The sequence below is a fragment of the Corapipo altera genome, unplaced genomic scaffold (genome assembly GCF_003945725.1).
Source record: "Corapipo altera isolate COAL_440 unplaced genomic scaffold, ASM394572v1 49, whole genome shotgun sequence".
Classification (NCBI taxonomy): Eukaryota; Metazoa; Chordata; class Aves; order Passeriformes; family Pipridae; genus Corapipo; species Corapipo altera.
Window position 1 is genome coordinate 3225215 of NW_020884879.1, and position 27034 is coordinate 3252248.

At 42.4% G+C, this 27034-nt stretch overlaps 1 protein-coding gene across 5 annotated transcripts in view; it reads right to left on the reverse strand.

The window, feature by feature from the left end:
- KCTD1 (potassium channel tetramerization domain containing 1) overlaps window positions 1–27034 on the reverse strand; it is a 101730-nt gene that overhangs the window by 67447 nt on the left and 7249 nt on the right. Inside the window, exon 1 of one of the 5 annotated variants that reach the window (XM_027638858.1) lies at window positions 1057–1209. The exons of 3 other annotated variants lie outside the window; for them this stretch is intronic. In XM_027638858.1, coding sequence (XP_027494659.1) covers window positions 1057–1122 — 66 coding nt within the window. In that variant the 5' untranslated portion in view covers window positions 1123–1209. Of the gene's footprint in view, window positions 1–963; window positions 1022–1056; window positions 1210–27034 lie in introns of those variants that run through there. One more of the 5 variants, XM_027638861.1, reaches the window with a different exon arrangement.

Consider the following 27034-nt stretch of genomic DNA (forward strand, 5'->3'; position numbering starts at 1 on the left):
GCTGCCGCCGCCCGGCGTACGGCCCGGGGCGGGCGGCAGCGGCTCCGTCTCCTCCTCGCCGTCCCACTCCAGACCCATCTCCTCTTCCTCCTCCTCCTCGTCCAGCAGCAGCCCCCCATCGGCTCCGTCCTCCTCCTCCTCGTCCCCCGTTATCTGCACCTCCTGGATCTCATCCTCCTCCTCGCCCTCCTCCTCCTCGCCGGCGCTGCAGTAGCGGTGCGGGCGGGGGGCGACGCCGCGGCCGGACGGCCGGTCCCCCGCATTGTTCCCGCCGCCTCCGCCGCGCCCGCCGCCCCCTCCGCCGCCGCCGCTCCACTCGCCGCCGCCGCCGCCGCTGCCAGGCATTCTCGCCATATTGCCGTCTCCCTGCCAGTCCTCGGGCAGGGCGCATGCGCTATATTGGACCGCAGCGCTGGAGCGCTTTTGTGTTTTAATGACCTTCAGCTACCGGGAGGCAAAGCCGGGCTCTTAAAGGGGCCGCGCTCCCAGTGGCGGCGGCGGGGAAGGGGCGGGAGGGGTTGGCATGGATGGGGAGGAGGCTGAGACGCGCTACGGGGGTACCGCGGGGAAGGGAGCGGTACTTACCGCGCCCGCCGCTCACCTCGGGTCCGTCCCGTCGAGCAGCGCTCACGGGCGCCGGGCGCGGCGGGGGAACCTCCGGGCAGGTGCGCCCCTGGCCGGAGGTCCCTCCGCCACCCCCGGCACCCGTCCCACCTCCCCATTCCCGAAATAGAAAGCACTCCGTGTGTGGAGCGGCTCTTTCATCAGGGATGGACCGCCACCGAGCAGCTGCGACGCCTCGCACCTCCTCATTCCACAGTAACTTAAAAACAAACATAGACCAAAAAAAAAAAAAAAAAAACAACCAAAAAAAAAACCAAACAGGAGAAACGAAACAAAACAAACAAAAATACCAAACACCCAAAAGAATCACACTGTGCTTGTCCGCAGCACGGCTCAGACCTCGATAGGATGCTGCCGGGGAGCGGGCGGAGGACCCGGCCCCGTCCCCCGCCTGTCGTACCGCCGCGGCATCGCCTGCCGCCAACCTCGCACCTTTAGTCGCGCGCCTGGATTTCGGTCGAGGGGCTCGGGAGGAGGCGGACGCTCGGGGCTTTGCATCCGTGCGGCTTGGAGTCCGCCCGGGAAGAGCCAGTTGGTAGCCGCGGCGCTCGCTTGGCTTGCGGGAGCGCCGGCGAGGTTGGCTGCGGAGAGGGAGAAATAAGGACTCGGGGGCTGACGGGCGCTCCGGGCCGCCCTCTCACTCGCTGGGGCTGCCGACCTAAGGGCAGCCGGAGGGCCCTCGGCCCCCCCGTGCCGCCGCTGCCTCCCGACGCTCCTGGGCTCTGCTCAGCTGCCCTCCTCAGCGACGGGGCAAAACCCGAGGGGGTTCCCGCAACCGCGCCGGGGTGCGGAGCTGCCTGACCCAATAAGGCCACTTTGCGGGGGCTTTGGCAGAGTGGAGCCCAGAAGCAGCCCGGCGGGGGCGCGGAACTCTGGCTCAGCCCTGCCCCGCCGGCTCCGCGCCCCCCGCCCCGTGCGCGCCGGCGGGGCGCTCCGTACCGCCGCCCGGCTCTCGCCCGGGGAACTCGGCTGGTTGCACACTGCCTTACCCTTCCTTCCCGGGAAGGGTCCTTGGCCGGGCTGGGCTCGGGCAGGAATGAGGGCATAAGCCTACGGCCGCGCACCGCGGGGACAGGGAGCCTGTCCCACTCGGGACGCGACAGGAGGGGACGAAGCGGCTCCCTGCCGGTAGCACTCTCACTACCCAAACCAAACTACCCCGCAAAGCTCCCCGTGCCACTTAGCCGGGCGATTTCTTTTATTTGGTACGTTTAAATAAATATTCATTACGACTGCTGGCTACACCTGAAATTATAGCCCTAATTGTAGAGCTGCTGGCCTGAGTTACCACATTTGCTGCTTACTCATCCGTAGGCAATTGTTCAGCGCCGGGCCTCAGCCGTGGTAGTTACCTCGGGGGGGGGGGCGGGGGGGGTCGGTGTCTGCTGGTGCTGGGCAGCGCCGAGCCCCGTGGCCGAGACCGACGGCCACGGACCGGGCGTCTGCGGCAGCCTCAGCTCTCTCCGTTCGGAGAAACGTGGGATCCCAAAGAAGGGATGCCCAAACTGTTGAGCAACCTAGGCCAATTTGAAATAAATAAGCAATGCGGGAAGAGAGTCTGCCACTCCCGGGAAATAATTGAAGAGAAACCCGGCACAGTTACATTGATGTAAGCCTGGAGTAATTACGTGGAGGTCAAAGTTGTTGCACACACTACAGAAGTTGTGCTCACTCTGTAGTTTGGGAGCAGGTTATATTCTCTCTTAGGTCGATGGCAGATGTGTAAAATTCTGGAAATTTTGTTTTCCTATGCATGTAAAGAGGATATAAATAAGGTGGGTTTTTTCCCCTGCCATACTCTATCTGCCACCCAATTCTGAAAGAGAATCTTAGAGACCTTCCCATGGGATGGACCAGATGCTGAAACAGATAGCTAAAAGAAACAAGACCTTGCAGTTAAGATCTAAATGCCCCAGATAGGGTCCTTTTAGGGGCTATTACAACCCACGCTAGAAGACAGAGAACTGCAGGGCTTGCAGCATACACCTTTTCTAGAGATATTTTTTTTCCTTTATTGCTGCCATAAATGCTAAATGTTACATGACTGACATTTACCTTTGATCTTGATTCTGTCTTAAGATTGTAGAAGAGATGAAGCCCCCTTTTTTAAGACCTTTTCAGAGCCATATGAGTGCAAACAGTAGTTGAATATTTTTTAACTTTAAAAAAAGATGAACACCAGGTTGACAGCTTCTGTACTTGGATGTTCATTTAATCACCATTTTCTGATTACAGGAGGTGAACTATGTTGACAGACTTGGAGAAGAATATGCTGCCCAGTATACTAATAGTAAGTATAAAGGACATAAAGAACTCACAGTTAGGTTGGAGGGGAAAAATGTATACGGAGCATCCATATTACGCACATCAACTGGAAGCACCTCAGCAGCCAAGGGGAATTCAGAGAGTAGCAAGTGAGGTGTTTAGAGTGCTGCAGTTGCCTATAATTGGGAAGATACACACAGAAGGTATATATACACCTGTATGACCTATATGTATATATGTAAGTTAATTACACACGTTAACTTATCTATCTGTCTACATTCCTAAAAATAACATTTAGCCTAGTCAGTTGTATTCCAGAAGTTTAAATCCTATTGTTCAAGCTCTCAAGTTAGATAAGGTAATCAAATTGCATTCCATAACTGCCAGAGTTGCACAAGGTTGTCTAATGTGAGTTGGCATATAACATTAAATTTACATCCACTCCACCCTCCACATCACTAATCAGAGGTTTATTCTGATGAGAGCTCTGTGCAGGCATTCTGCATTCTCCCCTAGGACTCAAGGTTTGAGGCTGATTCTCATATAGGTCCTGTCTGCATTTGGAGAATATTTTATTACTGCTGTCAGTAAAGAAGATGTAACACCCACAGAACACTAATAATGGACTGGCCTCACTAAGGATTATCCTTCCTTGTGCATACTTGAAGATCAGTACATATACCACAGAATTAGCATCCCAGGTTAAAAAACAAAACAAAACCAAAAAACCTTCTCCAGGAATTAGTTGGTTTATAATGAAGGTATTAGCAAATAGTTTCAGGTCTTTCCTTACTTCTTTTTTAAGGTATTCTTCCCCCTGGCCTTGCTCCTGGCAAGTAGAGAGCTTGCTAGAATTGTGTTCTTTGACAATCTGGCTATTGTGCTAAAGCTTTCCACAGCCTAAGTCTCCTTTAGACTAACACAGTTTAGTACTCCTGTAGCCTCTCTAAGTGGTTATTTCACTTACAGCCACCTAAACCTTCATGGCTTGGTGTGTCTTGGTAGGTGTTTCATCATGAGGCTTCACTACGAACGAAACTGAAATACTCCCCAAAAAACAAAAAAGAAAATCCACTGGGCATGTTGCTTCTCAGGATTCAGTATAGGCAACTAAAAAAGATTTTTTCAAAAACATTGTTTAAAACAAGTTTGTGGGTTAACCCTAAGGCTGACCACCTGGCATCTTTTTAAGAAAATAACTTTTTCTCCACATACACTTTTACTTTTAGTTTAAATGTAATAAATATGTTCTTAAAATGTCTTAAGATGTTTTCTAAACACAAGATGTTTTCACTGTAGAGGCAGGCTATGTGGAAATTAGTATGAGAAATCCATATTGACACTACAGAACTAGAAGGCAAATAACACTTGGGACTCTTGGAAAATTCACTTAAGGAAAAAGCATGTCCTAGAAATCCTTCTCCCACCCAGAAACATGCAGTTTTGAGATAAGCTTTTCTAGCATTTCAGAACTGTCACTTCAAATGCTAATTCTGTTTTTATTTTACTCTTTCACTTGTGCATGTGATATTTCTAGTTGTTTCATTACTTCTTCATATTAGGGACAGCTAATGCTGACATATAATGTGCTACAACAGATTTTAAATCTCCTTTATTTTATCTTTTTTTTCTTTTTTTTTTTTAGTCTCTCTCGGCATGGCAAATGGCTTCGTATAACTCAACAAAGGAGACATTGATTTAGTAAAGTGAGGATGTATCCATCAGCGCTAAGTTGCAGCTGTTCTTAGTGAATTTTAAAATACAAAAGCTATTTCACCTCTTAGATTGTCATATTATGAAATGTTAGTAGTAGTTGCAGATATCAAAGCACCAGCTACTACCAAAACATTGTGAAATGTGAAGGCAGCATCAAGCCAGCCCCCTTGCAAAGCTCTGTGGTGCCAATCGAAAGTGTATTTTCCAAGTACGCTCCCTTTTTTTTTTTTCCCGCAGGTATTTGCCGTTACTCACTCGACTGCTGCTTTTTTTTTTTCGTTTTACAAAAGCAATATTTTGCTGCTGAGGCCACGCTTTGTTTCCTGATTGCTCTGTTTTCAAAATAAACCAGAGAAAACCTGAGTCATCATCTTTGTAAGAAAGCACATGTTCAGTGCTTGGCAAATTAAAAGGTAAGACTTCGTGAAATCACCGTTATTTTCGGTGTCAAGCAGCTGGAGCATTTTTTGCTTCCAAAAATGTAGAAGAGCTACATTGTCAGACAGCTTGGAGAGAGGCAGGTAATAAATTGCATTGTGCTGCATAAAGGTTTTAAGGGTCTTTCAAAGTGTGCTGGAGGTAAGTTGCCAGGAGATATATTAATTTTTTTATTTAGCTGTATTTCGGTTTATGTTTATCTTCGCTTCTGTGGTGATGAGGGCAATTGAAACAAATTGGCTGGTCTGTGTTGCACAGTGGTAGCTGGTTATAGTTGCTCTAGCAGTTGTCCAATCATTTCTATGAACTGCTGATACCAAGCAACCCATTGTGTTAGTGGCATAATGTTTACTCTCCATGGACAGAAAAAGCTCTTTCCATCCAGGCTGATAATTGGTCAGTTTTTATTTCTTCTCAACTGAGTCCATAAATTCCACGTGGAGGTGAGGGGAATTTAGAAAGACCAAGCCAGAAACTCAAGAAAGGGAGCTTCAAAGAGAGAGATCCCTGTGAAACCACAAAGCCTTGTTTATAGGTGCTGTAGGTCTTAAGTTTTCACTTCACACAGTGTTTTTAGTACTATGTAATAGAGCATAACTTAATGCTGTATTGGACACAGAGTTCTTGAAATCCTATTTCCTGATCTTAATCTTCCAATAAAAATTTATTTTGAGCTAAAAGTTCAGGCTGGAAGTCACACTGGGCTGGATGAGGTCTAGAAATGCAGGGAGGGATGAGTGGTTATGTGACAACAAGATCTGGCTAAGAAAACTTCTTAAACATTCCTTTAAGAAAAAAGGAAGGAAAAAACTGAATCCAAACAAAAATGTAATGTCATGAGACTCTGAAGACGTGCACTTTCCAACTTTCTTCTGTACTGTATGGATTTTATTTTGGTTCCTTTTACCATCTCCATTGCATGATCTGAGGTTTCTGTGTTGCCATGAGGTGTGCTTTGTACTCATTCCTATGCAGGGCCAGAGGTAGGGCTTTACACCCCACAAAACTTATTCATACAAGGCTTTTCTCAGAGCTCAGGGTCCTCAAGACATAGGGCAATAGCTGGCCTTCAGCCCAGCCTGGAAAAGGGAAACTTCCTCTGGCCCTTGACTAGTGGCTTTAAAGCCTCTTTATACCATGAATTCACTGTCAATATACTTTTGTTTTGACTTAGTGACTGAAATAAACTGATTATTCCCCTTTTCCACCAGTATTATGTCTGTGTCATCATGAATTTGGAAATTCCCTTTCAGGTATTTATGTAGCAAAAACCCCAGCACCAATGGTCTGTCTTCTTGGATTTTCTTTTCTCAATTGAGTTATCTCAGCAGGGTTGACATAAACCCAGTTAAAGCAACTTTAAAATTGTGTGAGTTCAAAGGAAGCCCACAGAGGGTATAACCGTACTGGTAAACAGCATCAGAGCCCCACTCAGGCTGTCACCCAGACCCACCTTTCCACTGCTGTTGAATTGTTACACTAACTTGTAAAGCAGTGCTTGAGTAGAAGGGAATAAATTCATAGGTCTTATGAAAGAAGAGTACAGTGATAAAAACGTATATAATGTTTACTGCCAGGCCCCCCCCCATCCTTTATCAGCATGATTTGATTCATACCAAGAAAAAAGTTGTAAAACATACAGCAGAATATTAAAAAATATTTTGCTTTATGCAAAAGCATTTGCATGAAGTAATGTTGCCACTGTATCTGATTTCAGGTGAAAACGGGGAAAAAGCTCCAGGATATTTTCAGGGCTTTCATTTAAGGTTTAAAGCCAGAAGCCATGGAGGACCTTTCAGGTCTCTTTGCAGTTTGCACCTGTATTTTGCTGTATATTAAGTTATAGAGGGTAAAGCCTGGAAAAGTAGAAAAGCTGAAATGATTCAGAGAAAATATAAAGAAAACTTACAAAGTTTAGTGAAAAAGGCTAGATGCACTGGATGTACTTCTCTTGTTTTTTCAACATCAAATAATACAACATTAAAAATACCTTCTCACAGATGGTAACCATCAGTATTTTGTTATAGTCTGGCATTAAAAAAAACCCCAACAAACCACTTCTGCAACTGTTGAGAAGGCTTAAGTATAAAGCTTTTTCATCCATCCGTGAGTTGTACTGTGCTTTGAATAGCTTTGCCTTTTTCTGTCCATGAAAAGTTGAGCTGGGCTTGAATAGTTGTTTTCTTATTTGAAGATAAAGGGTAAAATTCAGTTTCTTTTCCCAGAACTAAAAGTGTCATCAAATAAATAATTTTAAAAATCCTGTAGCCAACACTTTGCACTGAACCTAATTCAGTTTGTGGACTGAATTATTTAAATACAAGTAGGTTGTTATTTGTTAGTAAAGACCCTGCTTTTAGGAGCAATAAGCATTGTTAAAATAAGCAAGAAACAAATTATAAGTTCTTCTTTTGCCTTGGACGAAACAAGGTCACATTTGCAATTTGCAGTGCATGATCTCTCCATTAGCAATCTTGGCAAAGGTTTATCAAATTATTCTGAATAATTTCCTCCAAGTCAGGAGTGTGTCACTTGGCCTGTTGTGGACCTGTCCCTACAGTTTACTCTGCTGTTTACCTGTGAATTGTCAGACTCATTCTTGCTGATTAGTGTCAAAGCAAAAAAAAAAAAAAAAGGCAGTTTTTAAAATCAAAGCTTCAGTGTGGAAGGATATAAAGTGTGAAATCCAGACCCATTGCTTTCATTCTGGCTTTAGTGATCACAGAAACCTGCTGTAGGGCAGGACTAATCTGCCAGAAAATTATTATTGAGCCCTGGTAACTCAGATATATGTGCAGACTTGAAAATGTTGTTCTTTGTGCCAACTCCAGGTCCTACAAGAACCTCACATAGTATCCTCCACCTGGCTCAGAAATATGCTGCATTCCACCGTAAAGAGGAGGAAGCTTGTTAATTCCCAGGCAGCTGTGAACAATTTAATCTCTTTCCAAACAGCCCAGCATCCTATTCCAATTGCGAGTTTCTTGGGGGTTGGATAGTTTGAAGAGCTGGTGAGAGATAACAGGGCCTTTCTTTCAAGATCATTTCTACGGATTTGGCCTTGACAGTAGCCTCTTGATAACAGGGTTGCCAAATCTCACTGCCTCGTGATATTTTATGGGTTTGGAGTTTCCTCCTCCATGTGCTGGAACAGAGGGGTTGAAAATTAGTCTTTGGAAGACAACTTTGAAACGTTGAATTACTGCTGTGTAAAAACTTGGAAATCAGGTGGAGAACCACAGTTTTGTAATTTTAGGAAGACGAAATCCTTGTGATTTTTAAGATATGATTAGGATTTTATTCTGAAGACAGGTGGTTGGAACTCCTGGGATTTCCCAGATAAACTCACCTCTGAAAACTGAGCTGGTAACTTGAATTGGTTTTCTGGAACAAGTCTCTACTGACTTCTTTACCTCATCTAATTTCTCTATAAAAAAATCACCATCCAAATCCTACACAAACCATTTTTGCTACCTCTTTGGCAATACGTTTAGAAGAGTCAAAGAATCACCAAGAACTATTTCAAGAAATTCATATCCAGATTTGAGTTCTCAGAACTCAAAGCTTTGTTCCGATTATTAGAAGGTCTCTGCATTCAAAAATTGTTGTACAGGTATTTTAAGCCAGCTGTACTTTTAAAAAGGCTTGCACCTGATATGGTTTCCATGGGAGTTGCTTGGTGCTTAGGCATTTGCAAACATGGCTGCTTATGTAGATAATTAAATTAGAGTTAGTGAACACAGTGTTCTTCTGAACAGCTGACCTTTGGCGTTTCTTGCACATTGTAGAAGAGTGAAGGGAAATACATTCTTTCTGTGCTTTACATTTTCTGTACCACATTTTTTTTCCTCTAAAACTAGCTAGATGTGACTGTGACCTTCTGGATACTTTACCAAAATCTCCCACAATTTCACTGCATTTTCAGCAGTTACACTTGGATTGTTCTGTACAACTCTAGACAGGGCATTTAATCAGCTTAGTTCTTCTATTTTCACTGGAGTTCTCAAATTTTAAAGCTTTTCTTTTGTGCAGCAAGACATACTAGGTTTGGCTTACACTAAAATGTTTAGTAATATTCCCTAAGAACTAGTTTTATTCCATCAGAAAGTAGTGGTGTTTAAGTACTTAGGAATCTCAGTCATATGTAAGTGCAGAGGCAGAATTACAGGAGCTCTGTTTGTGAAGCTAAAGGGATCAAAGTATCTGGAACAATTTGTAGTTTTTTTGGGGGGCAGGCAGTCTTTCTGAAAGGAAGTTATAGATTCATTTTGTTAACCCATTGCTTCAAATGTCAGATCCCAAACAGGGAGGGACAGGATTTTGGCTTCTAAATTTCAGTTTGGCCACTAGTGCCTGGGCTAATTAGGACCGACTAGAGAAAACCCCACACTCTGCTGAATAAACTAGAAAAATCCTGATGTCCTACTGAGGTCAGCAGCACTAATTAGCATCCACAGACAGAAACCTACCTGGTGTGCTTCCTGTACATATCCAAAATCATACGGAAAAATTATTCTGGTGCTATATCATGACAGAAACACATGGTGGGATGCTCATGGGCTAGCCTGTCCACCTGGGATTTTATAGTCATTCTCACTTACTGGGGTTGCTGTAATATTGTTGTATGGAGGATACAAGCCCAGAGGCTTTTTGTCTGCTCAACAGAACAAGTTTGACCCTTGCAGGGGTACCTGTCTGCCTGGCTCTTAAGCTATGTGAGGTCCAAGAAGCCTGGTACTATTTTAGAAAGTCAGGCTGAGAGTTCCAGCCCTTGGCAGTAGTACCAGCAACACACAGAAGCTACAAACTGCCTCCATTTGGGGCAACTCTGTCAGGTCTCAATTTCTTCATGTTTTCTGGCCACAAACTCTGAATTTGCATGAAGGTTCTTCCTAATTCCATGGACGAATGCCACTACTCCACTTCTCTGTCCTGATCAGAGGGACAGGATGCTGAATTCTGGTTTTGTGCACACTCTCTGAAGGACCATCTTTATCTAGACGGACCTCTTTATCTAGAGCTGCGTGACTGTTGTTAAAACAACAAATATACCTAAACTCAATACTTTTTGGTATTTTTGGATATTTTGTAATACCTGAAAGCTTATAGTGTTTTTACTTTTTATCTGCTAGCCAATAGAAGAATTTTGAAATAAAGAAATAAGAAGAGCTTTCACCTTCTGAACGCTTCCAAAAAGTAAAGCAACATTTTTCATCACAATTTGAACATAAGCACTATGGTGTTTGTATTAGGCAAGTCTCCTCCACATAGTACATCGGTAATAATACATTTTTTTAATGAAAGGTTGTAAATATTGGCCCTAGAGTAGTAGTTTCTCAAAGTCCTATGCATAAGTGATTATTTTAATAGGTAATAGGCAAGCAATTGCTTGCCTATATGAAAGGCCTACCCTTCATTTTAACCTCAGAGAGAGAATCATTCCTTTCAATTTGTTCTGTGTTGCAGAAAGGACATGAAACAAACAGAAAATGTTGTGAATGTTCTACAACTTCAGATAAGTTTTCAACCAGAATAAAAAAAAAAATGAAAGCAAAAAATCACTTAAGCTGAAAACATACTAATGTAAATAAGTAAACAAATAAAAGAAGTTAATAAAACTTCTGGCTTGGATGACATAAGAGTTTTACACAGTGCTAAAAGTGCTGTGTAAAATGTCACAAAAACAGTAGGCAGAAATGGGCAGTAATTGTATTGGCATAACCAGTTTGAAGACATTTGGCTGGATAATGAAGAGGAAACATTTGTCATGTGGAAATTTCCTATTATTACAAAGCACCTTTTACCTCATCCTGCAAAGTACTTTAAGAACAACTCCAAAAGCAAGAAAAGAGAAACCCCTGAATCTAAGACCACTGGTTGCACCTGTTCTTTTTGCAACCAAGCATGAAGAACATCCTTCAGTTCTGGGCTGACATTGCCTGGGTTGACTCTACTGAATCTGCCAACAGAGTAAGGCTTAGCAAATAGACTGGGAAAAGGAGAATTCAGCCTCATCTGTTTGCAGTCATCTGAGAGCTTCTGGTGATCCATGCCACTCTGTTTGTGCTCACTGCAAAATGTATACACCTTGGGGGAAAATATTAGTAATCTGGGCACAAGAGCTAAAAACATTCCGGTAGAATAATCTGCATCACATATTTGGCTTAGTTTCCTCATGGAAGAAATAGGAAGCCCCTTTGCTCTCTGTAGTCAACCATCATTCAACTTACTATCATATTTTTAAAGGACATTTTCAGTAAACAGCAAGAATACCAAGACTGCTGCTATGCCCCAATGATATATGTGAGACCTTAATGTTCCCTTGTTAATACAGAGCTCAGGGTCATGAAGATTTTCTAGGAGAGAGCAGGAACTCTAGAAAATCTCCCACTACATTAGCAAAACCAGCAATACCGAGGGGAACTCATCTTGGACTCGTGACAAACTTGTATGACACATGATAACTTGCGAAGTCATAACAGATAGAAATAAAATTTCACCATTGACATTCCGCTTGATTAAAGACCTCCACCCACTCAAAAAAAAGAAAAATAAAAGAAAATAGAAATCCAGACCAAACAGATGGCTCTTTCCTCCATTAGCATCCTGTCTTGTTTCTTTTGAACCACTGCCACAGCTGTATCAGAAAAGATTTGATACCAGAATGGGCTGGGTTAACTAAGCCAAATAAGATGGAACAATAGTGAATTATATGAAAAGTTGAAGGACTGGAATTGGACTACAAAAGAATATTTTCCTCCAACAATCCCTGTGTGCCCTCTAAGTTTGTTGGCAATTAGTCAAACCCTTAGAGCCCTAAAGCCATCCTGTTGTCAAATTGTGTGCAATTCATCCTAAACTTTGCTGAGAGGAACATTTAACAGAGGAAGATGTGGTCTGGCTGCCTGCAGTTTTCTCCCATCAGCAGACGCAGTGGATAGAAAGAGTCACTGTGGGAGCATTCCTATAGCCCTGATCCATCAACAATCCTTTGGCACATATAGGCATATTCAAGAGCTCTATACCCAAAACAGGTATAATGTACCCTCAGTAGCACAGCTAAATTTGAACTCTGCTGTCCTAGTGAAGGGCAGTGCTGGAGATGGTTCAGGGCAAGAGCACATTTGACACAGAAAAGGGAGGTGACAGAGACACAAAAAGGATGCTGTAAAACCAGATTTCCTTCATCCCACAGCTGACAAGAGGTGGGATCTGACTTTTTTTCCCTCCCAGCAATGACTCTCCCTTGGTTAAGGCAGCAGCAGGAGCAAGGCTCATTTCTAGAGCTCTGGCACAGGTGACATAGAACTGGGGCCAGAGCTGATTCGTTCAAGGCAATCTGCTGCCCTCAGCAGCCTCTGTGTTGCTAGAGCCTCAGGTCAGCTCTGTTCAAAACCTCCAGCAACCTTCTCTCAAGTCAAACTCCTGAAGTCCTGGGCAAAGCTAAGTAAATTTGCTGTGCCTGCAGAGACAAGAGAGGATTTCTCCTGGGACTCTGAAAAGGACTCTAGGCAGTGGTGGCAAGCAACACATATCTTGCAGTTCCCTTCACCAGACGGGGTCACGTCACTCCAAAGGTGAACAAAAGTGAACAAAAAGTTGGGGTTTGAGACAGGTTCTCGCATTTTCATAACCCCCTGTCCTAGTTAGGACAGCTGAGAACAGTTCATCACTGGATGGGTGTAACCCAAAACTGTGTATTCTATAGCCTTCCATGCCATTGCCCAGAAACTGTTATCAATGAACCATTTACACTATCTGCACATAGAGCCTGACTCCTCAGGCTATAAACTAGGTGCTAAGAGGCCTGCGAGATAGGAGTTGCTCTTGTCCTCATGCCCATTAAGGAACCCCCCCCCACCCTGAGGGAAGTACTGAGCATTCCTGCCTGAACTGGAGGATATATAATCTTGGAGTCTTGGGACCTTTTTAACCACTCGTGGGATACAGAGGAAGACTGCAGATCACCGCTCTCAACCAGACTGCAGACCACCACTCTCAACTAGACTGCAACCACCACTTTTCAACCAGACTGCAAACATCACTCTCGACTGGACTGCAATCACCACTCTTGACCAGACTGCAACAGCACTCTCACCAACAGGTTTTCCCCTCTCCTTTTCCTTTGGACTCAGGGGGCCCAAAGAACACCACTCTGTTCATGCCCCAGGGTGCTGGGTTATATATTTGGGGTTTGTGGGTTAAAACCAATTGTTTGTCTGTATAATCGTACTTATTGTATTATTTTATTAAATTGTTATTCTGACTTATAATCTCTCTTTTGAGTTGAGTTCATTTCCCCTGCTGGTTTACCTTTAAACCAGCACACCCCCAAAGAGGTACAAAATATACTAGTTTTTCTTTCTTCACTCCAATCAAAAGAAACTGTGGAGAAATTTATCTTTGATGTCACTCTTGACAGTGGAGACTTGAACTGGTAAAACTGGCTGATAAATGTCCTGGGCCTGGTACTTTTCTTTCTGCTGTTATTCTTCTATGAGAAACTCCCTAGTTTTTCCCCTTTTCCTTCTGCATCACACCCAGGTAATGGAAATGCTGCACATCAGTCCCAGCTTGGACAATGCTTCTCTCCTCATCCATCCTCCACTCTCTCCAAACCACGCCATGCTGTCTCCTTCATACCCTCTCCTTCACCACCTGCCTTTCCTTTGCAAATCAGCAGAGTTACATGCCCAGCTGACCTAACTGTTTCCTAGATTTCTGTTAGTGGGGATTGGAAAGATGAAAGGCACTGAAAAGTAGTGCAGAAAATACACTAAGTTGATAAGCAAAGCTACCCTGAACATCTCTTCTACAATCTCCTCCTTCTGCTTTATCTCTTCTCATTTGCAATCCCTTGGAAACCAGCAGGAAAAAAACTGCATGGCTGTCAGCTTCAAAGCAGAAAAGAAAAACCCCTTCCTCTCTGAGCTGTGATTATATCTCAGGATGGATGACTTCCCACACTTCTCTGGGAGAATCCCTGGCTGCTCCATTGTTCCTATTGGGCCACACAAACAGCTGAACAAGCAGCGGTAATAACTGTGGGAAAGACAGGATGATCCTCTCCCTCTTTCTCCAAGTTCCTCCATTTTTGTATAACCCTGCCTGCCTCTTCAGGAGGTTCCAGCTCCTCACCTTTGGCACATGGTGGCAAACTGTGATGCTCTACTCAAGGTAGTACCAAGCGCTGTTGTCCTGCCAGTACTGATTTCACCAGCCATGTGTGGTGTGAATCTCTGTGATTTCAGCCACGCGTTCTTCCTAGTGTTTGGGTAGAACAGTGCCCACTCCTTGCCGACCTCAAGTATTCATAACCACATGATGTTCCAAAATAAAGCAAGAAGAAGGAGAAAAAGGCTGAATTATTTTTTAAACAGTGTATTCATTTAACTTCTGAAAACTTTGAGTTTTCAGATTGCAATAATTTTCAAATCCTGTTCTACCTTCCCCTGTACTACTTCTCTATCCATTTATCCTCCATCACAAACATAAAGGCTGATTGTTTTTCCCTTTGAAATCCAGGAATCTCCTCATTCCTGGATATGAGGCACTGGGAAATATACTGGAAGGTGAGGGGAGAGGCTTGGCAACCCAAGAAAGAATGAAATAAACTAGTCATTTCCTTTCCAAGCATTAACCTCTGCACTCTTGAGTTAGTGGTCTTTATGACAGCCTGGTCAAACAGAAAAAGACACAGAAAAGCAGTGGAGAAAGGTCCTATGTTTCCAAACTGATGCACGGACAAGGTGCCAAATGATTGCATTTCGTTCATTTGCCACAAACTGGGTTAGCTTTGAGCTTGAAGGGGAACGAATAGCAGGTTTTTAAGTACTGCTTCTGGGTCTGGCATCAACATTTCTGTTGCCATAATGAGTCAGACATCAGAGGCAATATACATGAAAGGATGCAGGCCAATGCCTAGGCAAACAGAAGTGGGAAAGGAGGACTGAAAAGAAGGAGTCCATCCTTGCAAATGTTTTGAAATTATAACCTTAATTTCCTCCATTTTAGCAAATAAAGTCACTTCAAAATAAAACCAATAAAAAACCCCAAACAAACAAAAAACCCCAAACCCTCTAGAATTCTGGGCAAGGTTAATTTGCTAGAGGCAGAGTTTGTTCTGTTAATTGCCATTTGCCATGTACCAAAGCCACAGTCCCCAAATGCTCTTGCACGTTTCCCATCAGGCAAGCACACACACGATTAAGAACATTTGAGCAGTCATCCTTAGAACTGTGAAAAATATAAATCCTTAAATTAAGGGAAATCAGTCTTCTGAGCCACAGAAACCACGGCCTTAGATGCTCCTTCCCCTTGCCATCTACCAGGGCTCCTGAAGGGCTGTTGCACGACAGGGGGTAGATAACTGACTCTGGGGACAGACCATGAAATGGAAAGTGCACTGATGGAAAACATTTCAAATTCTGATTGGGGGCTCCACTGGGAATTCAGAGCAGTCCAGAGACACATATTTGGCACTTGTCAGCTACCTCAGCTGACAAGTAACTCCCTGATTTGCTATTTGCTGCCTTACACTTCCATTGCCTTTTCTTCCTCCAATATATTTTCAGAACTTCTCCTCTGCCTCCTCTTTCAACTTGTATCAGTATGACTTGATATGCATTGCCCAGTGCTCTTTACTTTTCCTTGTTCTCTCCAACACTTTATCAAACATAACTGTCACAAAGAAAAGATTTACTACAAGAAGTTACAGCGATCTGCTAATCAACTAGTACAAAATGATCAACAAATGATTAATGGAAAAGTTTTCATTTTATTTTGATCAGTAATTGTACTGATAGAGTCTCATCACTGTTAGCACAGTTGCATTGCTGTGAAGATGACCTACATGAGCCACCTCTCTGATGCAAACCCCACCACCCAACTGCTGTGCAGCTACAGGTGGGCATCACCACTTTGATCTCGGTCAGATCACAGGAACTGCCCTCCATTTTAGGAATTAGACCAACATGCTGCCAACTTTGGTCTTACAAAATTGTGTGTCATAAAAAACCTTTACTAAAGCACACTGAATTCAATACTCGTGTATAAAAATCTCTGGTATCTCCATTTCTACATGTTAGACAGTGTTGATGCAATACAAGCCAAAACAGTGAGGTCACTGTTCCAACAGGAACATAGTAATGAGGTCCAATATCTACAAAGAACTTGCATTAACATGTTATTGTTCTGGAGTCAGTTAGCAATTAACATGGATTAACTCCTTATGCCTTATGGACATAGTATCAAGATTTCTCAAAAATGCAGGGATACACAGATATATTGTAGGGATTTTGAGACAGATTATATTCTTTAAGATTACATAGAGGTAAAAAGCAAAGATCTTACAGAATATTGTATATAATTTCTGCCAAGAACCAGCTATCATATTACACATAGTAATGAAATATCTGTGATATTTCAGGCCATGCCTGCCTTGTGCGATCCCACACATGTGCTGAAAATAAAGAGAACGTGATAAGGCAGCAGGAACATGATTAAGCTTTGATCTGAAGATGAATTCTGACTCTCTTATGCTGCTGAGAGTTTGTGGGCACTAAAGAGAACATGGTAAGTTTGCTCAGGAAATTAAAGGTTTGACATTAATACAAGTCACCCAACACTGGAGTCTTCCATACAGCCCATCTACAATAAAACCATTTCCCCACTAATTAGATTAAAGCCACCATGGGTATGCTGCTTCTTCTACTGCCACATTTTCTTTAGCACTTAATGATCTAATCACATTCTCTTTTTTCTACAGGGCCTTTGCCTCATTCAGTGCCCAGGATGGATGCGACTCATTGAATAGGCATCTGTAGTCTGACAGTTTGTTTGCAGATTTGCCTGGAGCTGAAGATACATCCTTTGATTATATCCCTGGCTCTGCCACAAAGTTCCTATGTTAGAATACTGGACTAGTCACTTAAACCAAACAAAGTGGGCACGAAGACCCCCTTTTTTATGCTGTGGGCACCTGACTATAATAATTTGAGATCTCATTTGTGAAAGAGGTAAGAGCTCATTGCATGCAACTGAAGCAGAATGCTCAAAAAATACTGAATATTCTGAAAAAGACAGACACTCAGCAATTCAAACTTAAAATTAGTAAAACGGTTTCATCCATGATCTCCCTGGACTTCCTTTCCCGCATGCAAAATACTTCTTCCAGCATAGGGACAGTGTGACAGTTACAGGTACAAGTCTAGGTAAAGGTATTTTTGAGGTTTCAAATCCCCAACAGGACAAAAGGAAAACCATTTTTAGTTTGGAGGGGAGGACCTCTCATACAGCTTCCAGGTGTTCAGGCTTTCCTATGTAATTGCTCAAATCAGAAGACTTTCGTTACTTCTAGGTCATTTGTACACTCAGTTTAACTGAAAAACCTTTCCCCTTCATGAGTTCCAGCAGAAAGCTTCAGTTTTGACACAACTTTTCTTATCAGACAACTGTTTTGTACACATTTCCTGTCTGAACTGCTCAGACTATGGCAGACGTCCCTCGCATGAGTGTGCCAGTCCCATTGAGCAAGATTCTGTTTCCAAAGGATTTTGCTCTGGGTGAAGTCAAACTAGGCTTGCAAAGGCCCATCTGAAGTTCATCTGAACTCTTCTATACCAAGTATGGATGCTCCACAGTTCCAGGGGAACACATCTGGCTCAAGTCATTGTGCCATGCTACAGATACAGAGGGTGACCAATTTCCTTGGTAAGTCCAGTAGCTCTGAGCCATCTATCCAACAAGCAAGGCTTTCAGCTTTGCCTGGAAGGGTACACTGCTTCAGACCCACAGTAGTCGATGGATACAACATATAAACCATCTGAATGAAGCTACCACCTACGTAAATGTCAATGTAAAATGTAAATGTAAACGTAAATGTAAATGTAAAAGCTTTACACTTTCTTCACATACATACATCCCTGTCCATGCTACATCAGAATCTCTCCATCTTTCAGGAACAGACAACCTCTCAGAAGAGAGGTCACCTGTCCTTCAAGGCCGATGTCTAAGGCCATCAAGGAGCACTTTAAGCAGCCCTGTTTACTAGGCACTACAAAAACAGGTGTAATCAAACTCTTCCAAGGAGAGGAGACACTCATCTCATCCCTCTTGGACTCCGGCCAGGTATTTCTGTATCCTTTTTCTGCAAATCTTCCCACCCTTGGAAGACAACAAAATTTAGGCAAGATTATTAAAAGAGATGGAAACATTTCAGGAGGTTGTGGCAGCAAATTCAGGCTTTGCTGTCTGGTCATGAGCACATCACTTCTAAGAGGGATCAGTGCAATCTGGCATTTAAATAATGTTACCGTGGGAGCGGTTCTTTTCTGCAGCATGCTACAGTTTCGTGTGCAGTGTCAAATTTGGTATCATTTTGACATCTGGTCTATGGCACTCATCCATCTGTTGTAACTGAGTAGGTGTTGGGTGGGGTTGGCAGGAGAGGCTTGTTTAAGTGTTTGTTTTCATCATGTAGAGGAACGGCAGAGCTAGCTTAGTAATTAATTGAATACTCATCTTTAAAAAAAACAGTGTGTGCTAATATTCTAAAGAAGTGGTGAATAAGGCAGCTGGTGCTTCTTACTGCCGAAATGTGGAGACTTTGTTCCCATTTCTGCTTGGTTCCATTTGTTTTAGGATGCCTTCCTCATTGGGCTGGCACTCTGGTTTCTATTCTTGACTCAGCCAATTGCCTCCTGGCTGAATTTGGATAGGTCACTCCATCTTTTGTGCAGCAGTTTCCCTCTCTGAAATGTATCCAAAGTAAAACACCTCTTTTTCTTATAAACTTTGAAATCTGCTCATAAAAAGTGCAATGGGAGAGGTGGCCATTATCATTACTATCATTATATTGAGTTGTGGTTATTCTATTCAAATAATCATGGTTTTAAAGTAACCCTTGGTGTCATCTGTTCATAGTGAAAGAGAGGTTCTGAGCACAGTGGAAACACATCCACAACTTCCATGGCTGACTGTCCAGCTAAATCTGTGTGTTTTGGGAACTTGTCTCTCTCATTTCACTCAGAATGGAGCACAGAAGCACTTCTCCCTGCTTATCTGCCTAGCTATAACCTTCTCACCATTCACAAATGCATGGTGTACCAAGCAACCATTTCCTTCCCTGTGAGTGACTAGGGAATATTCCACCTGCTCAATTTTAACTTCTGGACATTCATTTTAACATTTGGACTTCTGGTATTCATTTCTTTGCCTTAGGACAGTGACTCCTGCTGTTCTGTTTGCCAGTCTACTGGGATGTAGTTGTGCTTTCCATTTAGGAATCAGTTTTACCCTACTCTGTGATCAGTTTATGGACTGAAGAAGTTATTGATAGCCCTTATTAATGCCTCCAGCAGAGCATCTATTTACAAATGTACTAGATAGTCTAGCAAACAGGGAACTCACGATGCATAACTAAATCTAGTTGGTTTTGTCCAGTGTGTCTAATCCTGTGAGATTCTGACTACCTCCACAAAACCCTGGCACAGGGAGGGATTCTTGGAGCAGCTTGGAGATTGCTATTTTGTGACTGGCAGACATGACTGCCAAACTCATTAATACCCAGAATATATTTAAAGATGTGCACCGAGCTATAGCGATTACACAGTCTGCCCTTGTGAACAGAAAACTGTGATGTGGCTTTTCTCTTTCCTCCTTTCCTCTTCTCATGTACACACAGCAAGAGGTATTACCCTAGGAGTCTCTGTAAAAGTGCTTGTGGATAGTTCATCAGATACTGAATGCTTTGTATTTTCTGGTGGCCTCTGTAAGGCCTGGCATCTACAAACTCTCACAGGTTAGCAATTTTACATCTAAGATTATCATTCCCATTAGAAAAAAACAGAAGTCAAATCCTGGGCTTTCAAATACAGTTTCTTATAAAATACTCTGAAAGAGCAAGAACAGAAGCATCCACTGGGAACACTGATTAAAAAGGACAAAATGTGACCTTTTTGTTTTGTTTTGTTTTAGATAAGTAACAAAAAAATTCAGTGTTGACAATATCACCTAAAATTCAACTACCATTTTACCTACAATGTCACTCTTTAGTACCAGGGAAAGGTGGAGGAATTAAATTGATTTTATTTGTAGATCAGGTTAGGCAGAGAGGTTTCATATTATCATTTCTTAGCTTGCAGACTAAAGCATGTACTGCAAGTTGGAACAAAATTTATCTTCCATTTCTCCACTGTGATTTGTCTCATAATAAACTTTTAGCTTCTTCTCCAAATTATTTCCCTCTCTGTAATTTCCTCTGGTGACTCTCGGACCCTGAAGTGCCACTAGCTGCAAAATTACAGATAGGAGTATTTTGAACTCCAGTCATTCACAAGAAATTCATAATCCTGACATCCCACAAATATTGTATTTGCTGTGAGATGAAAGGAACTTATTCTCTGCTTTAATCATGTCCTATTCATTTCTATAAACTAAGATTTCTCCTTATTCAAGTACCTTTCCGTTTCTTTCTTGCCTACTCCAGGACTGGCACATTTCAAATGACTCATACCAAACTGAACACTTTTTGCAGCAGAACATGATCGCTGCAGGGGTAAGGGAAGGAAAATACACAAAAGCAGTGAAAGGAACCTCTGGATTACAAAATTTAATAATTTTTATAGAAAAATAATACGAAGGGTCCAGTACAGTTCTCCTTAAAAAGGGATCACAGATTTGTTGTAAGGCACTAAGTCCTGTATTTGCACAGCCTTCTCTCCTGTCTCTGTCCCAGGGACCAGCCCAGATGAACCTTACTGTGCCAACCCATGCTGAGCTGAATGATATTTGCTGTCTGTTACAAAACCATCAAATCACAGACTAGTTTGGGTTGGAAGGGACCATTAAAGGTCATCTGGTTCCTCCTGCATCAGGGAGTTTCCATTTAGTATCAAAATATAATTCCTCTAACCAGCTTTAGACTTTCTGGCTTTATGTTACTTTTTCTATTTCTGATCTTTGTGAGCTAATAGTCCTGGCTGGTTCAGTTTGCAAAGGCAAGGAAATATACATGGAAATGAAATATGCTGCAGCTGGTTCTAGGCAAAAATTTAGAAAAGCTGAGTCTTACAGGAATAAGACCAGTTTCTTTTTTACAAACTAACACTGCTACAGAAAGATTTTCCTAATATTATGGAAGAGTAAAATGAAATATAGAATTTCTTTTCTCAGCTGTATTTGTTATATAGTTTACCTTTATAATATTCTCAGTTTTCTCTCTAAACAAACCAGCTCTTTTGGTGCATTTTGGGTCCCTTCTGTGTTTACTCTAACTTTTGCTCAACGGCGTGACCAGAAGAGCTCACACGTGTCAGATGCTGTCTCCTTGCAAGTCAGGCTTTGTACCCCTCCCCGATCCTGGGAAGCAGTCCAACAGAGGGTGAAGAGCCTGGCTGCATTATGGGAGGCCCTTCTCACTGCCCTCCAGGTCCTGGTGCTGCCTGGAGCCTCTGCAGCAAAGGAGCACCACAGTCTGACCCTTCCGCTGCAGCTCTGCTCTTACATGACACAGAAAACAAGAGGTTTCAAGAGGTTTTTCATAACCTGAGAGTGTCTTCAGAGAACACAAAATATTTCTACTCATATTTGGCACTTTCTATGTTGGCAAAGCAACAAAATCAATGCCATCTTCCTCTTTATGTAAGTGTATTTGGGTCCCCAAGTATTTCAGAGTCTTGTTTTCCCCTGGGCTACTAAGGGGTGAGATAATTTTCACAATGTTTTTACCTCTATATGTCCCAACCCATTGTTCTGACAATTCATCAAAGTATTCTTCTGCCTTCGTTGCCAACTTTTCACTCTTCGTTCCTGCAGCACTTGGTTTCTTTTGTAAAACAGATGCTAGGGCAGAATTTTGCATCTCACCTCATGACTACTAGATTTTCTTAACAACATCTTCTGAGAAAACTTATCAATGACTTTCTGAGATTTCCTTTAAAATTTATATTAAATGGTTCTGCATAACCCACAGCTTCATTGAGATCTTCAAGATTTTTTTAGGAAGTTAAAATAGGCATGCTTCACTGTCTCTGAATCAGTCATGCTTAGCATTAAGCAGATTTTATAACTTGCTAACTTATATTTCAACCTTTCTTTCTTTTTCATTTGGCTGAGATGATCTTGATTTTAAAGTAAAATACATGCTGTGTTCCAGTGATTTGGTACAGCAGAATAGTCTATTTTTAAGGTAAACTTGCATGATTTTGTTAACAGCTATCAGCCTTGATTGATGCCATCTGCTCTGGGAGGTTTGTTATTTTAGCATGTCAGTCATGGAGTTTCTCTGCCGATACCTCAATGTTTGACAGGCACCCACCTATAGTAATTAAATAAAATATGTAGAGAGTGAATGTATTTTCAATTGATAAAGACTGATGAGAGGATATAACGCAGTCTCTATAATTGTATCTTATAATTTTTAACTGCCCCTTTGATCCAGCAAATCCACTAATTCTCTTTCAGATATTTAAATTTTTCATTTGTTTGTAGAGATGTGTCTCTTTGCATTTGAAATTTCCTCTCAGTTCTCCCATTTTCCATCTCTCATTTTCCCTTGCCAATTTATGTTCCTTTCTTTTGGGTTAGCCAGGGCTAGATTTCCTTTTCCTGAAGGTTACCTGTTTGGTTCATTGTACTTTGTTTGTTTTTTCTTGTCTTCCTACTTCCTTTTTGGTTTCAGGGTATGCATACCTTCTGTGATGCAATTATGGTATGCTTAAGTAGTTCCATGTTGAGGGTAAAGATTGTAATGCCTTCAATTCTGACTTCTTTCATTCTCTGTACCTCTTTCCAACCCTCTCCTCCCTCCAAATCCAAGAAATTTAAAGGATTATATTTTAATTGCAGTGCAGTTTAAGTATTATCTTGTTATTAGATTTCTATCTCCACCCTAGAAGGCTTTATATGATGTTTTGTGTTTCTTGTGTTTCACCAGGGTGGAGGAGTATTTGTATTAGCTTCTTTATTTAGGACTGGCCCAGACCCAAGTCTCTACACTTCTAGAAACTCCATGAAATGCAGTTGTGACAGAAACAAGTGGCAAATGCAATTTCAAACAAAGGTCCTGCCAAGGCGTTTTGAAGGGAAATGACAAATTCAGATCGGTCAGATCATTTGATGCTGGAGCATGCTTCAGTAAGTTCAAGGGCACTAGCAGGGTTTTGGAAAAAAGCTGGATGTGTTGTGAGGCTACTGCTCTCTAGAAAGGGAGGAGTTGCTTTGCTTTTTTTTACACCAGGATCCTGTTTAACCATGTTTGCTAAACAAGAAACTGAGAAAAGAGTAAGAAAAATTCTGGTTTAAGACTAAGAGACACACATGCTTTGTTTTAGCATCTCCCTGCCATGGTAGGACAAACTGCTTTAATCAGTTTCAAAATCCGTGCATAGCTCTGGAACCTAGAGGAAAAATTGAGGCATTTAAAGGAAAATGCCCAGAGCACTGAGAAGGGGGGAAACCACAGGATCAGGCAGGAAAGAAGCAACATCTTGCCTTCTGCTCACACACTGAAAGGAGAAGTATGATCCGTACAGAAAGTAAAAATTAGGAAAGGGTCAGGCAATGCTCTGAATATGAACAAATGGTTTGCATTTAGAGGCTGGCCATGAATGACACCAAATCACTGGACTGCAAAGATGCAGTCCAGCTTAGAGTGGACTGCACACAGGTCCAGCTTAGAGTGGGGGATCTGGGAGTATTTCAAATCTGGATGCCTGATCCAGTCCCACCTCAGTTCTGCTTTGGCGAAGAATCTGCTTCCCTTCCCTGCAAGTCGGTGTGGCAGCCAGGTGGGAACTGTGCACCCTTCAAGCCACATCCCCAGTTAGGATGTCTGAGGAGCACAGTAGGCATGAGTGCCACCACACACAGCGGCTGTCACTTCAGAAAGAGTGTGATCAACTTCAGCACGGTAGTATGAGGCCTATTTGGCTGTGGCTATGGGAGAAGTGTCCCTCCTGATATATGTGCAGGGTTGACACCTCTACAGGAGAAGAAGAAGCAATCTCCAGTTTCATATTGAGCTCTCTGTGGCTGTGGCAGTAAGGCAACATTACATTCATTAGACTTCAGCTTTAAAAGGAGGTGTGTAGAAGAGAATAATAGCACAAACGTACTTTTTAGGGCAAGAAAAATGAAAAAGAATTTCTTAGTTTTTTGAAACTGACCCTTGGCAGCCTGTTTAAAAGAGCTTGAAACTATCTGAATTACACAAGAAAAAAAAAAAGAAAAACATGCCCACAAGGGCTGAAAAATCACTTCAGTAATAGGTGACTTTTAACTTTACATCAGAAAATGTTTGGCAGGCATAATTTCAAAGTGTTAGGGAAATGTGTGTGATGACTGCTTGGGTGAAAGAGTAGATGTAGTCCACAGCGAGATTTATCAAATGTTCACATAAGCAATTAGAATCTGGCAGGGCCAGCAACCCATGGAGAAGGGCAAAGAGGACCACAGCTCTAAACTTTGAAAAGTTAATGAAGCCAACTGATTTCTCACAGAAAATTTTTCTTTGAGTGTGTTCATGTGTCATGGGAATGTTAGTGAGCAGAAGGCTCTGACAAAATGCCAGCTATGAGGCATAAGGGAAACAAAACACTCCAAGCCCCACCAAAGGCCAAAACACCCTTTTCCTTTTTTAAAGCTGCAAAGATTCTTGATGTCCCAACACCCCTGAGCATCCTTATATGTTATCCTTAATCACACAAACAAGCCTATTGACCTGACTGGGGTTATCAGGACAGTCTTCCAGGACTGGCACCTTTTCAAAGAGACCAGAAGAGCACCAAACTTCCCAGGGCAGGAATATGTGCAGAGGCTTGAGCTCACCAGCAAAAGGAGCAGGCAGTGCTGTCTGGGGGATTTGTGAGAGCAGTAGCTGACTATCTGCTTACAAAAGGAAAGAAGGACATCAAGGCAAAAAAAGGAGCTACAGGGCTAGGGAAATAATAAGCAAACAAACAAAAAACCCGGTAGTTTCAATAAGAATGTAGTTTTCTTTAGTTTTATGTTACAAATATCTAAGCAGCTTGCTTTTGCTGTTCTGCTGGAGTAACATCCTATCAAAGTGTATTCTTCCAGCACCTTTTGTTGCACAAGAAGTTTTAAAAAAGGTTTTATAGTTCAGACACCTCAAAGATCTCTCCTCCCCATGCTTGACACATGACTGTTTTGCAGCAAGCATTGACATTTGGGAAGGCGTTTGCTTGTGCAAACCCTTGGAGCATGGGGCCATGACAGCATGTACATCCAGCCTGAGTGCTGCAGACTCCTGTGTGCCAGAAACAACGTGGCACCAAATGACACACACAGGCAGTAAGGTGCCCCAGACTTGATGCAGGTTTTTGGAGAGTGATAGAGGTGCTAGAAATATGTAACAGTCAGGCCTCGCTGCAAACGTCAGAGGAGGGAACCAGATGGGTGAGTCTTATGTTCCTTGTAAGAGTTTTGACAGGTTGTGGATAATTAGTACGTTTAGACTGGAGATAAGCCAGGAATACCTTAATCTTGATCCCACATGTGGGAAGTATGAGTGGGAGTAAGGGCTTCACAGCACCTCCCAGGAACAGGCTGTGTCCTACGTGTAAAAAGTCAGAACGTGATCATGATTTTCACTTTCATCAGGACTGTGCTGACTGTCCAAGTCCCCAAGGATGCATGAAAGTCATGTGTCTGTTTGGCCCAAATTGTTTGTAACTCATACTTTCCATATGAAGTTCACTATAAAATAACAAAGAGAAATTACTTAATTGAATTTGTTTGGAACCTAATATCAGAGGAGTGTAACAAATAGAAAACAGTCAAGCACCATACAATCAGTTCAGGAGAACTTACAAATTTCAACACATATGCAGCTGCCTTGTGGAAAACAATCAAAACTACTACATTTATTATGGCTGTGCATATATAATAATTTCCATCCAGATGTGGAGAAACACTTCATATTTTGCTTGAGACTTTCCCATACTATTTTCTGGAACTAAAAGGGAAACTGTGGATCTCTGCAGCCAAGTGATTAGCCCAAGGTCATAGGGCAGGAGATCTGGAAGCAGAACTTTGGAGTCTCGGTGATGTACTTTAACCACAAGACCATCCTTCAGTCTCTTTCACGCTGATGACTTTGGAACTAGCTTTAAAAGATCCAGTGAGACGCAATGATGGAAGTGATAGATAGCTACACTAGGTAGCCAGAGGCAACAAAAATGATTAGAGACATGTGGGGGTATTTCTAAACAAAAAGATTAAGACCAGAACTATTTCATTTAGAAAGAAAACAAGTAAAAATGATAGAATTGAGGTATATAAAGTAATGAATGGTGTGAAGGAGAAATCAGATGCCCTTCATGAAACAAGAGGGCACCTAATGGAATTTAAAAAAGCATTAGCTTATAAATGGATAAGGATATCACTCTCCACTTTATCTCTCAGCAACTTGTGGAACTCTCAATTGCAGGACACTGATGTAAATACTTCAAGAACATTAAGGAAGAAAGGAAAGATTGTACATAGCCAGTAACAAATACAGAATTTTGAGCTAAAGAAAATACTTTTTCAAAGCTACATTTTTCCCCTGAAAGAACCACCTCTCTGCCTGAGAAAGAGCTAACTTTTTTATTCCTGATTGAGTCTCACCTGCTCACGCGCAGAAGGCCCAGCAAAAACTACAACTGCTTTCTCATATGTCCCCAAAACAGGAATACTCCTGCCTACATATTTTTCAGGAAATCTCTTCCTTGGAACAGCATTAACAGCCTTAGAAATTCAGTTTTCTGTTAGTGGCAAAAATCATGTCCTTGTTTTGCCTCCAGGAATCCCAAACTGTCTTTGAACCAGAAGCCACTGTAAGGAAAATCTGGAGGATATGGAAGGTTGCACTGTCTCGTTCTGTCCCTGAGCTCACATTTGTAGCCATCTTTCCCCCCCCTTCCCTCTTTCTCCAGAGCCAAGCTGCAGATCCATGTAAGATTCCACCTTGATCTGGTCAATGACCATC